The sequence below is a fragment of the Eutrigla gurnardus genome, assembly GCF_963514095.1.
Source record: "Eutrigla gurnardus genome assembly, chromosome: 22".
Taxonomy (NCBI): Eukaryota; Metazoa; Chordata; class Actinopteri; order Perciformes; family Triglidae; genus Eutrigla; species Eutrigla gurnardus.
Window position 1 is genome coordinate 9,367,041 of NC_139933.1, and position 12,830 is coordinate 9,379,870.

At 41.6% G+C, this 12,830-nt stretch overlaps 2 protein-coding genes across 2 annotated transcripts; both read right to left on the reverse strand.

Moving 5' to 3' along the window:
* Positions 1–26: 26 nt before the first annotated feature.
* LOC311032899 (nucleolar transcription factor 1-like) lies at positions 27–4,454 on the reverse strand. Its single transcript, XM_084039977.1, has 16 exons — positions 4,175–4,454; positions 3,857–4,032; positions 3,605–3,682; positions 3,204–3,359; positions 3,054–3,118; positions 2,867–2,957; positions 2,605–2,648; positions 2,336–2,477; positions 2,186–2,227; positions 2,036–2,104; positions 1,850–1,905; positions 1,530–1,719; positions 1,391–1,438; positions 1,244–1,312; positions 827–904; positions 27–740 (listed from the first exon to the last, which is right to left on the reverse strand). Exons 1-16 carry the CDS (start codon positions 4,206–4,208, stop codon positions 693–695), a joined length of 1,386 nt encoding a protein of 461 aa, XP_083896103.1. The 5' UTR covers positions 4,209–4,454; the 3' UTR covers positions 27–692.
* Positions 4,455–4,851: 397 nt separating this feature from the next.
* Positions 4,852–12,787, reverse strand: slc4a1b (solute carrier family 4 member 1b (Diego blood group)). Its single transcript, XM_084001877.1, has 18 exons — positions 12,704–12,787; positions 11,532–11,572; positions 10,429–10,612; positions 10,006–10,141; positions 9,580–9,652; positions 9,333–9,375; positions 9,057–9,241; positions 8,524–8,734; positions 8,234–8,434; positions 7,995–8,143; positions 7,635–7,829; positions 7,295–7,543; positions 7,119–7,208; positions 6,520–6,686; positions 6,202–6,443; positions 5,961–6,130; positions 5,643–5,816; positions 4,852–5,544 (listed from the first exon to the last, which is right to left on the reverse strand). The coding sequence occupies exons 3-18, from the start codon at positions 10,583–10,585 to the stop codon at positions 5,464–5,466; spliced, it is 2,523 nt and encodes an 840-aa protein (XP_083858003.1). The 5' UTR covers positions 10,586–10,612; positions 11,532–11,572; positions 12,704–12,787; the 3' UTR covers positions 4,852–5,463.
* Positions 12,788–12,830: the final 43 nt, after the last annotated feature.

A 12,830-nucleotide genomic window follows, 5' to 3' on the forward strand; every position in this document is an offset into this window, starting at 1 on the left:
CATCTTTATGTAACATGTTTATTAGAAATGTTTCTGGGATTTGCAAACATGCAGAAAGGTTCATAAAAAAACATTAAAAAAAAAAAGTATTTCGTTTCTCCACACAATGAAAATGCTTGGTAACCATATATCACAATATTTGAACACGTTAAATATACAATCAGACAATCCCAAGTATTGACAAGCAAATTCTCCCTGATGTATTCAAACATTTTCATATACACGCTTTCATCCTTTAAAAGTAGAAGAACATCATTTAATTCCCTCAATCAGCAATGTGGGAAAAAAATTCAATAGTAATTATCAAAAAGACCCAGATTTATTGTGTGTTAACTTGAACTAATGACGAACATAAGAACAATATAAGATGGTTGCAGAGGTCTTTTTTAAATTAGGTAACTAAGCGGGACACACCTTTGAAGACCTAGACATGCATTTAATTTTGAAGTCAATTTTTAAACAAGTTTTGACCGTTAAATGTTTATAATAATACATACAAATACTTGTAAGACCCTCACATGAGTTGCTGCTTTAGTGGTGCATAGTTACACACAGTAGGAGTACTTTACAACAAGCAAATGCGTGGGTGGCCCCCTGGGGGTCTGGGGTCCTCAGGCACTTTGTAATCCAATCATGGTTACGGTCGCGAATCCAGAATTGTACTCTGAACTCCGCTGTCCACCTGATCACCTTTAAAACACCGCAAACATGGCGGCATCACGGTCTTCTTCCTCGTCAACCTGTAGATCAACAGTTGATATTTAGAACATCTGGAGTTAAAATGAATGACAAAAAGGTACAAAGAAATATGTCGTAGCGTTCAAACCTCATCAGAGTCCAAATTATTCAGCTCTTCATCGCTGCTGCTGCTGCTGCTGTCCTCAATGGCTTCATCTTCCGAATCCTGCATGATATATGAAAAATGTGGCCTGGAAATAAGAGCTTTTAAAATATATACATGTTTTAAATTCTATTTTTTATATCATATCGTTCTCAATGATTCTTATTTCTGAACATAAATTAGATGATTACCCCAAACTACAACTTACCTACGAACTAATCAGCAAAAATGTAATTAATTTATGTAAGAGTAAGTAAACCTCATGAATATTTTCAGATTAGATTTATTTTTTAAAAATCACTATAAGACAACCTGCAGAGGGCTTTGCATTGGTCACATCATGACAGGGGGGTCAAGAAGAATATATTACTTTACGTGTGTTGTATCAACACTTTGACTTACTGATGGTCTGTAGGAAGCAGCGTCGTCCTCAGAAACGTCCAAATGGTTCACATTAAGGTATTTAGATTTCTGCAAAGATGTGCATATTATCAGAAACACTTAACGTAAGAAAAACAAATGGATATTTAAATCTGTGTAAGTACTTACATGGGGGTTATGTGCCAGATACAACTGCTGCTGATCTGTCGGCAATCTCTGAAGAATGTAAAAGGCTCCATTTTATAAAAAGGACCTCTCAGTTTTACATTTTAAAAAAATATATTAAAAAGGAGAAGATTCTTTATACCCTAAACCATTTCTGCAGCATCGTCGAGTATGTTCTCATGTGTTCCTCTAGTTCCATTTTATAGCAACTCTTCTCCTTGTCGGGGAGCTCCAGCCACATTTGGTTGATCTTGCGGAAGCGATCCCTTGAGTTCGGGAATTTGTCCTTCAGAAGAACCATCTGTTTTTTGCAGTAAAATCCAAGACCACGTCTAGAGTGAAGAGATATTCAGTTACACGTTTGTCTGCAGGTAGACGACCAAGGGTTTGATTTGTTGCAAGTATGAATTAACTCTGGGTAATCTTAAAGGAACAAAGGCTGTATTGCACATGTATGCTTACTGAGATGGCATTTTGGGCTCGCCGATAAATCGTATTTTGTCTTTTTTCACCAGGGCCTGAATATTAATGAAAAAAATATTTGGAAAAGGAGACCTTCGTGACGGCACGTCTACACTTTCTGAAAAAAAAAAACTTCTTTGGACTAACTAACAGATCTAGTGTTAAGCATGAAATCACTCGACTCACCTTATGCATGTCAGCTCTTTTGATGCCATTCTTATTCAGGATCTGCTGTTGCTTCTCCTCATCAAAAGTCTGAAGAACACAAATGCTATCACACACAAAGTCTCACAGCTTCATCTCAATGCTGCAAGTGTAGTCGTGTACATTACTTGCCTTTAGCATTGTATCCAGCTTCTCCAAATAAAGTTTCTTCAACTGAAAGAAATTACAGAAATATTCCAATTCAGATCTTTCTTTTTTTTTTTGTACAGTTAAACAACATGCTAATATATTGTAGCTCATTTTTTATGAAACAGTTCCTACCCCTTTGCAGCGTGTTTTGTACTTTTCCCTCTGTCCGTCAGTCAAGTCTCGCCAACGTTGGGCCCACACACTCACATAATTAGATCCTGGGACGGTCGGCATGGACCCACATTGTTCTTCGCAGAATAGTTTGTAGCCATTTCTAAAGATACACGAAGTCAGTTTAGTTCCACACAGTTTGGGACGGCCGAATATGTCCAGTAAGCTCCATACCTGTGTGTGTGTGTGTGTGTGTGTGTGTGTGTGTGTGTGTGTGTGTGTGGGCTTACAAAGGAGGCTTCGAAGGCTTGGTCTCCTCATCTTCAGTTTCACCCTGCAAGAGAGGTCACACAATTTAAAAATATTTAATAAAGAATTAGAACCTCGTCAGCCGTGTTATATAACTGATATCAAATGTGTGCCATTCCAAATAACTATGGTCGTATGAACTGCATTAAATCATATTAATAGGTATTTGTGGTAAAAAGAATAAACCCAGCTAACCAAATTGTACATGCGAGTTCATGACTACGTCATATGACCATCACTTACATTAGAGTCTGCAGAGAGCTCCGTCGTCGTCTTCTTCTTCTTCTGGTAGCTCCGCCGTTCTCTATACCTTGTTTTTTTCTTGTATTGTTTACTTAAGAGGCAAATAATTAGTTTGACACTGCATTCACATGGGCAGCCTGCCAAATCACATGTACAAAAAGGTACGGTATGTGTGTTAATTTACTACCTAAACACTTGCATCCTGCTCTTGTATTCATCCATTGCCACATTGAATTTCTCCACATACTGAGCCTGGAAAAAGACAGTCATTTATGGTTATTTGAAACACCATATGAGAAGAACTGCCGTTTTAGCAGGAGCTTTACACAGACTGTACCTTCTTTTTATCTGGGAGCGCCTGGTACTTCTTCATTAGTATCTTGAAAACCATTTTGCGGCTCATCGTTGGTTTCTTCTTTTGATACTTGGCACAGTTCTCCTCAAAAAAGATAGCACTTGGAGGGCAGGGTCTCTTCGGGTGCTCTGGATGGAGCTGAGGGGGGGAAATAAGTGGTATTATTCATGTTAGGAGCCTCTCAGCAATAAATCCAGACTTCTCTCTTCATCTGTAAAACAGGTGAACTCTCCACCGAATGCATGTTTAAAGAGGGATGATTCATTATCGTTTTGCAGGAGACTTGTATTAGTAGAAACAGTGACCTAGATGATATTTAAAACCTTCTACAGAACAATTTTGTACACATAAAGCTCTCTACAGCTTGAGTGTGTTGTGTTTACCTTACTGTCCTTTTCAGGATTGGAAATGACATCTTCAGCTTCAACAATGAGCTCTGCAAGGGACCGAATCTTGCGCATCTGAGCAAAAACAACAAAGATATTACGATGAACTAAAAGTAGGAAGAAAAAAAATCCCATCCACAAAAAACAACCTGCAACAAATGAGGGGTTTAAATACTGAAGTGATGATGTGATATTGTAGTAAACATTTTAAGTGGTCAACGGGAAGTTTAGAGTTAAACTGTGATTCACCTTCTGCCAAATCTGTCTCCACTTTTCTTGACATGCTTCAGGAGAGAAAGGGGGGAAAGCCACTTCTTCCCAGTTCATAGTTTTTAGTCCTTTGGTATACGGCATCATTATGTCATTCGCTGCGATGCTGGTCTTCATTGCAGCAAGAAGCTTCTGGAGGTTTGCTTGGGTCCACTCTGTAGTTACAGCACAGGCAGGGAACAAAATGCCAGTCAGTTAATCAACTTGTGATTGACAAGCAAAGTGTTTTCTTCAGTTAGTAAATTGGGTTTCAATTTCAAGTTATTATGAAAAGAAGACGTATATAATGATACCGACCAGATTCTTCGGTCACAGCTTCAGTTCCACTCATTTTTTTTCTCCAACAAAACGTGTTTCCAGCAGAAGTCGTTTCGCAATTGTATGCAAACTAGGGACGTCAGATAAATCCACGTGACTCCGCAAACATTAGCTTGTTAGCTAAAATAGCAACATGTTTAAGTTCGTAAGCAACTTAAGAACTAGCGGTCTTTAAACTATATATATATAAATATTCAATAGGTGAAATTGTTGCCGTTACTTTATTCAGTAGAACACGCTGACCAAAGCGTTCATTTCATTTGGCCGACAACATGTAGAATGCCAGCAACCAATCGGAAACAAGCAGGACCCAAAACAGAGCAAACAGCCAATGAGCGTTCCCTTCTTGAGATTCAAGCAGTGTTGTGGTCACACAGCGCCCCCTGTTGACTCGGAGGGCGTTGAACCAGGGCGTTGACTCATCACCACACTTTTTAACCTTCATTCTTGCCTTGACTTCCTCACGCTATTAGTATATGGTCTGTACACTATTTAATGTTATTGCAGCTTTGAATGAATTATGTTTTTCTGGTGTCCCAGGCTTATTATTAATTAATATACATGTAAGCTAGAAGTAATAAGAACAGTGATCTCTGTTTTGCTTGATACCAATCAAATAACCCCACTCAAATAAACAAAATTGATGAGTCTTTTGGGAGGTAGTTTATTATTATTATTTATGGAGAGATGACAAGAAGACAACACCATAACGCTCAATATATAGAATTCACCATTTTCTCTTTATAGTGTTGCTCAGTGTTGCAGTTTGATTATTGGTAATATACTGCTATATACATTGCTTGAATTCTTGCCTTATAAATAATATATTACTTCATTTAGAGTTTGGAATTTATTCGCATCAAGCAAGTGAGTACAACAATAATTTTAATGCCAAATGTTACAACATTACATTCAATGTGTGGTTGCTTTATTGATTTTGCCTCTTCTAAAAATGTATTGTAAATACATGTCAATGTTATATGCATATTTCCAACTTCAGTAGTGTGCACAAGCTATTAGAAAAATAAAACAACAACATAATAGACATTATTTGAGTGACCGTTGAAAACTCCTCGGGAATATTCAACATTTTCATCAGACATTTTTTTGCAAGGTATTATTATCTGTATTTTTACATGTTTCATTAAACACTCAAAACATGTTTGTGCTCATAGGTAGATGAAACATTCATTTGAGACACATATTATATAAACATCTATTTGTTAAAATAAAAGTATTGCTGGCATGAGAGCTGTCATGAAAGATTTCTACAATGGCATCTGAGATTCACAGTATACATCCTGCCCTGGTTCTTCCTCGAATGTCACTTTGGCGTCATCAGCATCCAACTGAAACAAAGACAACAACAACAAAAAAATTACGCATGCATAATAATGCAAATGACATCAGCATAAATGTATACAAATGACAGGAGGTTTCCACTTACACATTTCATTTCCAGTTCAGTGAAAAGGCGCCCGGTCATTAACATGCGCAGAGGGATGGTGAGGATCAGTATGAAGGGAAGTGCGAGGGATGCTGGACTGGATTTAATAATCCACAACACTGCAAGGCACACTATCTGGATGGTCGTGAAAAAGTGCATTCGTCCTGTGCTCACCTGTAGCCAACATGCCAAAATATCAGTCAGACACACATGACTGCACATGCAGATACATTCACAAATACGGGTATATATGGTGCATTTCCGCTGAAGTAGCGACAGTCTGTGCACTTTAGTTATCATGTAATCACAGGCTCTTACTCTGGTGGCGTAGGGCTCATCGGGGTGGTATTTCTTAGGGATGAGCAGAAGCAGCATACGATCCCAAAGCTGGATGCCATTGAGTGACGTAATTCCCATGTAGAGAAAGATCCCAAACAAGGCCGCCATAGGAATCATCTTAAGGATCGGCTCCATCAGAATTGACAGACCTTGACACAAAAGGACAGTGAGATAAAGCGTACTGTGTTTTAATGACTACAGATAATTAAACGGCACCTACCAACCAGCAACGCCACCAGAATGCCACTGATCCTCTGCTCCATCACCTTCTCGATCACAGGTTTTGGTCCTTTGCTCATGACGGTGAGCGCGTTGGCGTGGGTGACGGATCGCACCGTGGCAGCACTGAGCCACGGCACGCCAAATATCGCACCGAGCCCTCCCATGCCGACTAAAACCAGCAAGTCGAAGTGGAACCCGGAGCCTTTGACCATCTTCCTCTCGGGCTTACTCACAATCAGACTGTTAACAGATGCAACGTATGAATCAAGTTTGGTAAAGACGCTGGTTAAGAGGTTGCTGAGATGGAAGGACTCACGTTGTGATCTGAGACTCCAGAAAGATCAGAATGAAGACGAGTAAGGCCGGGACACAGCAAGCGAACATCATCCACACGGGGAAGGCAATGTGCTCTCCGAAGGGGTTGATGAGCCAGCCTCTTTTGGATGGGTTGGACACCATCAGACCTTTGGGAACCACTAGTTTCTGTAAAGAGGAAGCCACCAGCTTTTGATTCAATCTTAAGTCTTAAAAAAAGAATTGGCTCTATATATATATTGGCTCTATGTATATGCATTGGAATAGGTTTTAACATCTGTTCATACTGGCAAAAGGTCCCTTCCTTATGCACTCTTGGGAGACAAAAATCCAGTTTATGGAGATAATATGAGGCTTCAGTAGTCTGAGTTAATTAAATCAAGTGAATATCTTTAAAAAGTTACAGTGTTTGTGTCCCCAATGACTTACAGCGAACTTACATGAGGAAGGGATCTTTTAATGGCCAGTATGACCTTATTGCAGCAAGCAAAACCTGTTTATTTGGCCACATGACCAAAACATATGCTTTAACATTTCATCTGAATAATGCACGTATTCAGCACACGAGTTGGATTTTGAAGATTAGACTGATGGACCAACCTGAGTGAAGGTATCATCAATATTGTAGTCCACCACAACCATGAGGAAAATGGCGATAGGCACACCAAAGTCACCAAGCATACGTCTGACCTGGTAACCACGGACAAAGTCACACGATCAAACAGATGATAGCACTTCACTTTCAACTGACATGCGCTCCTGTGGACCCAACTCACCTTTCCGGGAAGAAAAGTGCCGTTCTTGAACTGGCGCAGGAAGAAAGCGATAAAGAAGCAGCCTAACATGAGGCACATGGAGAGCAGGGCTGTGTTGGGGTACGGTGGCTTAATGGTGCTGAGAATGACAGTCGTGTTGCCGGTGGTGTTGTCATAGACGATCACCTCTTCCACCTTTGGGTGCCAGGGATTTTCTAGAGTCCCATTCACATGATCGTAATTCAGAATCAGCGGGTGAGCCTTAAAGGTCTAAAGAGAGGGCAGGTGAGAGTAGACGAAGAAGATTAGAATCTCAGATCTGTCTCAGATTTCATGTGGGGAGATGATGGAGATGGTTTACCCTCCCGAGCTTGGCAAAGGTTTCGTAGATGAAGATGAGGGAGATGAGGATGGAGAAGATTTCCTGGGTGAAGCGGGAAATGAAACGCACCAGGAAGCTGCCCTCGAAGGCCACGATGACCACCACGATGATGACCAGCCACACTCCAACCCACACTCTCCCGACGATGTACTCAATGTCCTGGGACTTGCAGAACTGAATGGAGGACACTGGGGATGAGTTGAGCTCTGACCAAGCAAATTTAATATAATAATGGCCTGCGGTAATGAAAATAGTAGAATGTGTGACCAATTCACTGGCATCATGTGGATCAGAAGAGACTCTCCGGGTCACCAACATGATTTTGGAGATATAACTTACGGCGAAGAAGGCCTCCTCAAACACTAACAGAGGACCAGAGAAGCCGATGACTAGGACGGGCTGAGCGGCGATGAAGCAGAAGATGATGCCCTGGATGCTGGTGGAGATGAGGAGCTCTGAAACGCCCATCATGTCGTCCACCTTGTCAGCTGCAGTGGCAAAAATGAGGATGCAAAGGACCATTAAAGCATGCAACAGCAATATATGTCTTTACACATGAAACAAACATGCACACACACCCAGCAGTCCTCCGAAGGTGATGGCAGGAGACAGGGCGGCGAAGTAGATGAAGATGACCGCAGCCAACACCTGGACGTTTAGGGCATCGGTGATGTCACTCTTGTAGTACTTGTAGCGCCTCTTTACGTCTCGCATCATCCCGCCAAATGGGCGACCAGTACGTGAGAGGGGGTCTTCAGGTGGGGGACCAGAGAAGGAAACTGGGGGGGGCAATTTAAATCTTCTTTATATGTATATTGTGTAACATCCATAGCTACTGTAGTTTTAGGTGTGTAGTGATAACACTCACCCTTGCGAGGTTTTGAGTCCTGGCGGACGGCAGGATCAGAGGACTGGAACCTGTCCTGCAGGAGCTTCTTCTGAAAGCCGATAATAGAGCTGAGCATGGCTTCGTTCTGAATCTCTGTGGGCGGGATGACGATGCTGCAGTCCATGAAGTCGGCCACGCCGTCCGTCAGCTCACGGGCGCTCTTTGCCTGAAAGGCTGCCTGATTGAACACCTGGGATGAAGATAGCGGAGGAGATATTAGGACTTTGCACATGCTGGGTGAGGGAGCATTTTTATTTTTTGGGTGTTTTGCAACAATCCTGTATAGTTAGAGATGTTACTTAGGCAACATCTGAACAATCTAAATTATAAGATAATGTATGTTTATTATAGAATCGTTGCACTTGTATTTTAGGCTCACATGTGACTGAAATTAGGATGACTAAAATCAGGACTTTGACTACATCCTTAGGCTACATCCACACTAATACCGTACTGATCCCGGTACACACAAGCGTTAAGCACCGCAGAAAGAAAAGTGTCGGCCAACTCACTTTGTCAGCCATCAATGCTGCCATAGCACGGCCAGTCTCGCGGTAGTTCATGTCAGTCTTGCTGGGGCCGACCAGAGCGAAGACGAAGCGTACAGGCACCGGAGCCTCCAAGGCAGAGTCGAGCACCACCGCTTCCTTTAGTCGCACAAACACGACTGTAGGCCTTTCCAGGAAGTCCAAGGCTCCTGGTGCAAAGAGAAACAAAGGTTTTCTGAGGCAAAACACACACATACGTACTCCAGATCCTACATGAAGAAAAAGGAAACACTTACTTACCTACGAGCACCATGGAGGCCTCAACACGGTCAGACTCTTCCCTCTGAAGGAACACATTTGCAGGCATAGTCAGCAAACTTCCCACCCCCATTAGTATCACTACATCTTGTAATAGATTGCCTTGATAATGGGTGCTGCTTCAAAATGACAGCAGCGAGATAATCTATATGCATGAAAACTGTGAAGGTGTCAAGACTTCTGCTCTTAAAACTACAAAAATTAAGGTGCAATCAGTCAAAGAACTTACCCTGTCCTTGACTGAAAACTTCTGCAGGTCCACCCCATCAGTCAGTGCTTGGCTCTCCGGGTCGTCTGATTGGCTGGAGGGAGAAAAAACAGCATGTGTCACTCGCTGGTTTTGTGGCACACTGAAGTGGAGGTGCAGAGAAGTTTTGATTTCGATTTCTCCGCTTATTGAACAAACAAACGTGACCGTGTATACCGTTAATAAGTGCGAGGTAACTTTAGTACACATTGGTCACCTGCAGTAAGGCCTTAAGCTGGCAGGCACAGTGGTTCGGTGGTCAGAGACAGCGTTTCCATAATTACAGGTTTGATCGGCACAATGGTGACGCGTTGCATTCGACTTTCTCCGAGCGGCTTTGGATAACAGCAACATAAATGTAGGTCAGTCACGTTAGAGTCACTGCTGTGTGGTGTCTTGGTAGGATACCTGCGGTTTTGAAGCAGAGCTTTCAGCACTCCCTCCCGATCCCCAGGTCGGATCTCCTTCTTGTTCACCATCTCGCTGACCATCTTGTCTGCGATGCCGGTCAGCGTCTGCTCTTCACAGTCGAACATGGTCACACCTTGACAAAGGAGCGTGTTGGAAAAAATGTGATCATAAAGAGGAGGGCGGTTTAAGCACTGAGGGTGACAGCACCATTTTTAAAGGGTTTCATTTTGGCTCTTCAGAGAAAACACAGGAAGCAGGCAAGTGAGCACTGTGTTTCTTTTTTCAATGGCTATTAAAAAGGTTTATGTAGAGCTGTTACACTGAAAAGTAAAAGTTAAGTACCTCAAATAGTTGTAGTACAGTAGAGAGAGATTTATATATGTTTTTTAATCCTCATGGTGTCATGGTTTTTCTTCTGACCTGTGTTCATGGTGCGTCGGAGCTGGATGAGGCTCTTGAAGGTGAGGTAGGAGATGCTGGAGGACGCCCACACCCCAGCCTGAGGGTCGAAGCTCTCCTCGTAGCCCGCCCATCGGCCCGTCTCCTGCCAGTAGCTCTGCTCATTCTGGTCCTTCATTAGCTCCTCCAGTTAAATCAAGTATTTCTGAAGGCGCAGAGGAACAAAGAGGTAAACACTGGCTGATGAGGACATGAATGTATGACAGAGACACAAAACATGCTTGTGTCTGTGAGACAGAGTGGAAATCTGGACCGGGCAGGTGGATGAATTAAACTTGCACCTCCCACAGTTACAGCCTAAGTATGTGGTGAATAACTATGGGTTCGCTGGACACTTCCCAGCTGTCAGTGTGTTCCAGTGGGAGTGAATATTTTGTTTTCCTGAGAAATTATGCATTATGCATAATGAATAAGATCAAATGTGTAATATGGTAATAATAACAATAATAATCATAAACTTTTCTAAACATTTCGAGGTCTTTACAGTAAAAAGGACAAAGCAAACGAGAGAGAAACAGATAATGTGCTAAGACAATGAGGCACCAAGAAAAGTGAACAACATTAATGGAATAAACAGAACAAAAACAATTAAAAAAAAGAGCATTATTGAATATATGTGAGCGTCTTACATTCAGCTAAAGAGGCAACAGAGATCTAATGTTGCATGCCTATGGCCCCTGAAGAGAGATACACCGTCTCCAGAGCAGCAACAGATAAATAAACCAGCTTCATGCTTCATTACATCACAGACACACTGATGATATTTTGGGTGTTGCGTGTCATGTGAAATGTCTAGGGTCATGTAGACGGCATCGGTGTGGAGGTAGATCAGGTTAATGTGGAAAGGTGATGTCCAGGTGACACGTCCGTGTGTCTATGAAATAAACATTTGGTTGTACCACCTCAACAAACAGCGGGATCCAGGCTCCGGTGTGGGCATGGATGAAGGCTCTCCTTGAACATGTTTGGACTGTCAATACATGGCGTGTGCCGGGAGTGGGGATACGGTGTGTGTGTGTGTGTGTGTGTGTGTGTGTGTGTGTGTGTGTGTGTGTGTCCCTTACCTGACACTCTGCACTGGGGTTGGTGGTGGCGGTCCAGGCAGCTGGAACAGACACAATTAACACTTAATTTTTTTCTTGCAATTAATTAATATTAATTGAGAATATGTTCCCTGCATGATCTCTGAACTAATTTTAACACAAATTTAAAGTTTGATTAAACTGTGCGTGTTTGGGTGGATTTCAGTATTCCAATAAATAATGTTGTTTGCAAAAACGTGATGAAGCGTGAATGAAAGACTAAATGAATGTTTAAATTTGCAATAAAGACACATTATCACACAGTTGTGTGATAAATAGGGATTGGGGCTGTTGTTGACTGCAGTCTTATGTAAGCTATCTCCTGTGTCTCAGACACGACGGGAGCGCTAAAGTTGTCTGTAACAACAGAATGATTTATTTCCAAAACACATCCGAGCAAAGGGGTGGAAGATTCAGATTAACCTGCCTGGACGCTACAGCATGCATGTGTATGAGTGAGTGCACGTGCATATGTGTATCATCAAGTACAAATTTGTATTTATATGTGTGAGTAAATGTAATTGCGGTGTGCAGATGTTTCTCCAGAGGCATCAAAATGACAACATATCTGTAACTTTATTGGTTGGATTTTACAGGCAAATATGCACCTTACACACTTAGACACTTATACATATTTAAAGATGATTCCAACATGCAAAAAATACTCTTTTTGTTCATGTTAACATGCATGTGGGAAGATAATCATGCATTTTCATGTTTCAAGTAAATATAACTGCACACTCAAAATGTCTTATGCAATTAATTTTATTATTTCTTTTCCCCCACGTTGCATAATTTGGGTGTTTTTGTGTGAGATCACTTGAGCGAGTTCCTAAGCCGAAGCATTACATTCGAGCAACACATTAATATTTACTTATGTACTATTGCGGATCAACCTGGACCTGCTGCCGAGTCTTGCAGAAGTTGGTGTGACACACCATGACTGGGATCACCTTTTAGATCTTACTATTTTTGGAAAGTGTTTTAGGCGTAGTTTGAGGAAGCCTCAATATATTAAACTCCACATTAATCTTTGAAAATGTTCCCACCGCAGCATTGATCATGAATCAGTAAATTTACATTTTCAAAAAAAATAAAACCTTTTATTGCACAAATACCATTCATAACTCATAAGCAGAAAAGGTGCCACTTACCTCCTGCAGGCACACAGCAGTGACAAGTGACTGACCCCAGAATGGCAAAAAAGCGTGACTTTATAAACACCACCTCTTTAAAGCCGCCACCGTGTTTCTGTGTGGTTGCATGCTACTAGATAATGGG

Bases quoted from the DNA above. Each gene is read 5' to 3' on its own strand.
- LOC311032899 (XM_084039977.1), bottom strand. From the start codon at position 4,208: ATGAGTGGAACTGAAGCTGTGACCGAAGAATCTG. The intron at 905-1,243 runs GTAAGTCAAAGT...TATATCATGCAG, and splicing joins CTGCTTCCTACAGACCATCA to GATTCGGAAGATGAAGCCAT. The intron at 741-826 runs GTTTGAACGCTA...GTTGATCTACAG, and splicing joins ATAATTTGGACTCTGATGAG to GTTGACGAGGAAGAAGACCG.
- slc4a1b (XM_084001877.1), bottom strand. From the start codon at position 10,585: ATGAAGGACCAGAATGAGCAGAGCTACTGGCAGGAGACGGGCCGATGG. The intron at 8,735-9,056 runs GTGAGTTGGCCG...TCTTCATCCCAG, and splicing joins CAGCATTGATGGCTGACAAA to GTGTTCAATCAGGCAGCCTT. The intron at 7,544-7,634 runs GTAAACCATCTC...CCCTCTCTTTAG, and splicing joins CCTTTGCCAAGCTCGGGAGG to ACCTTTAAGGCTCACCCGCT.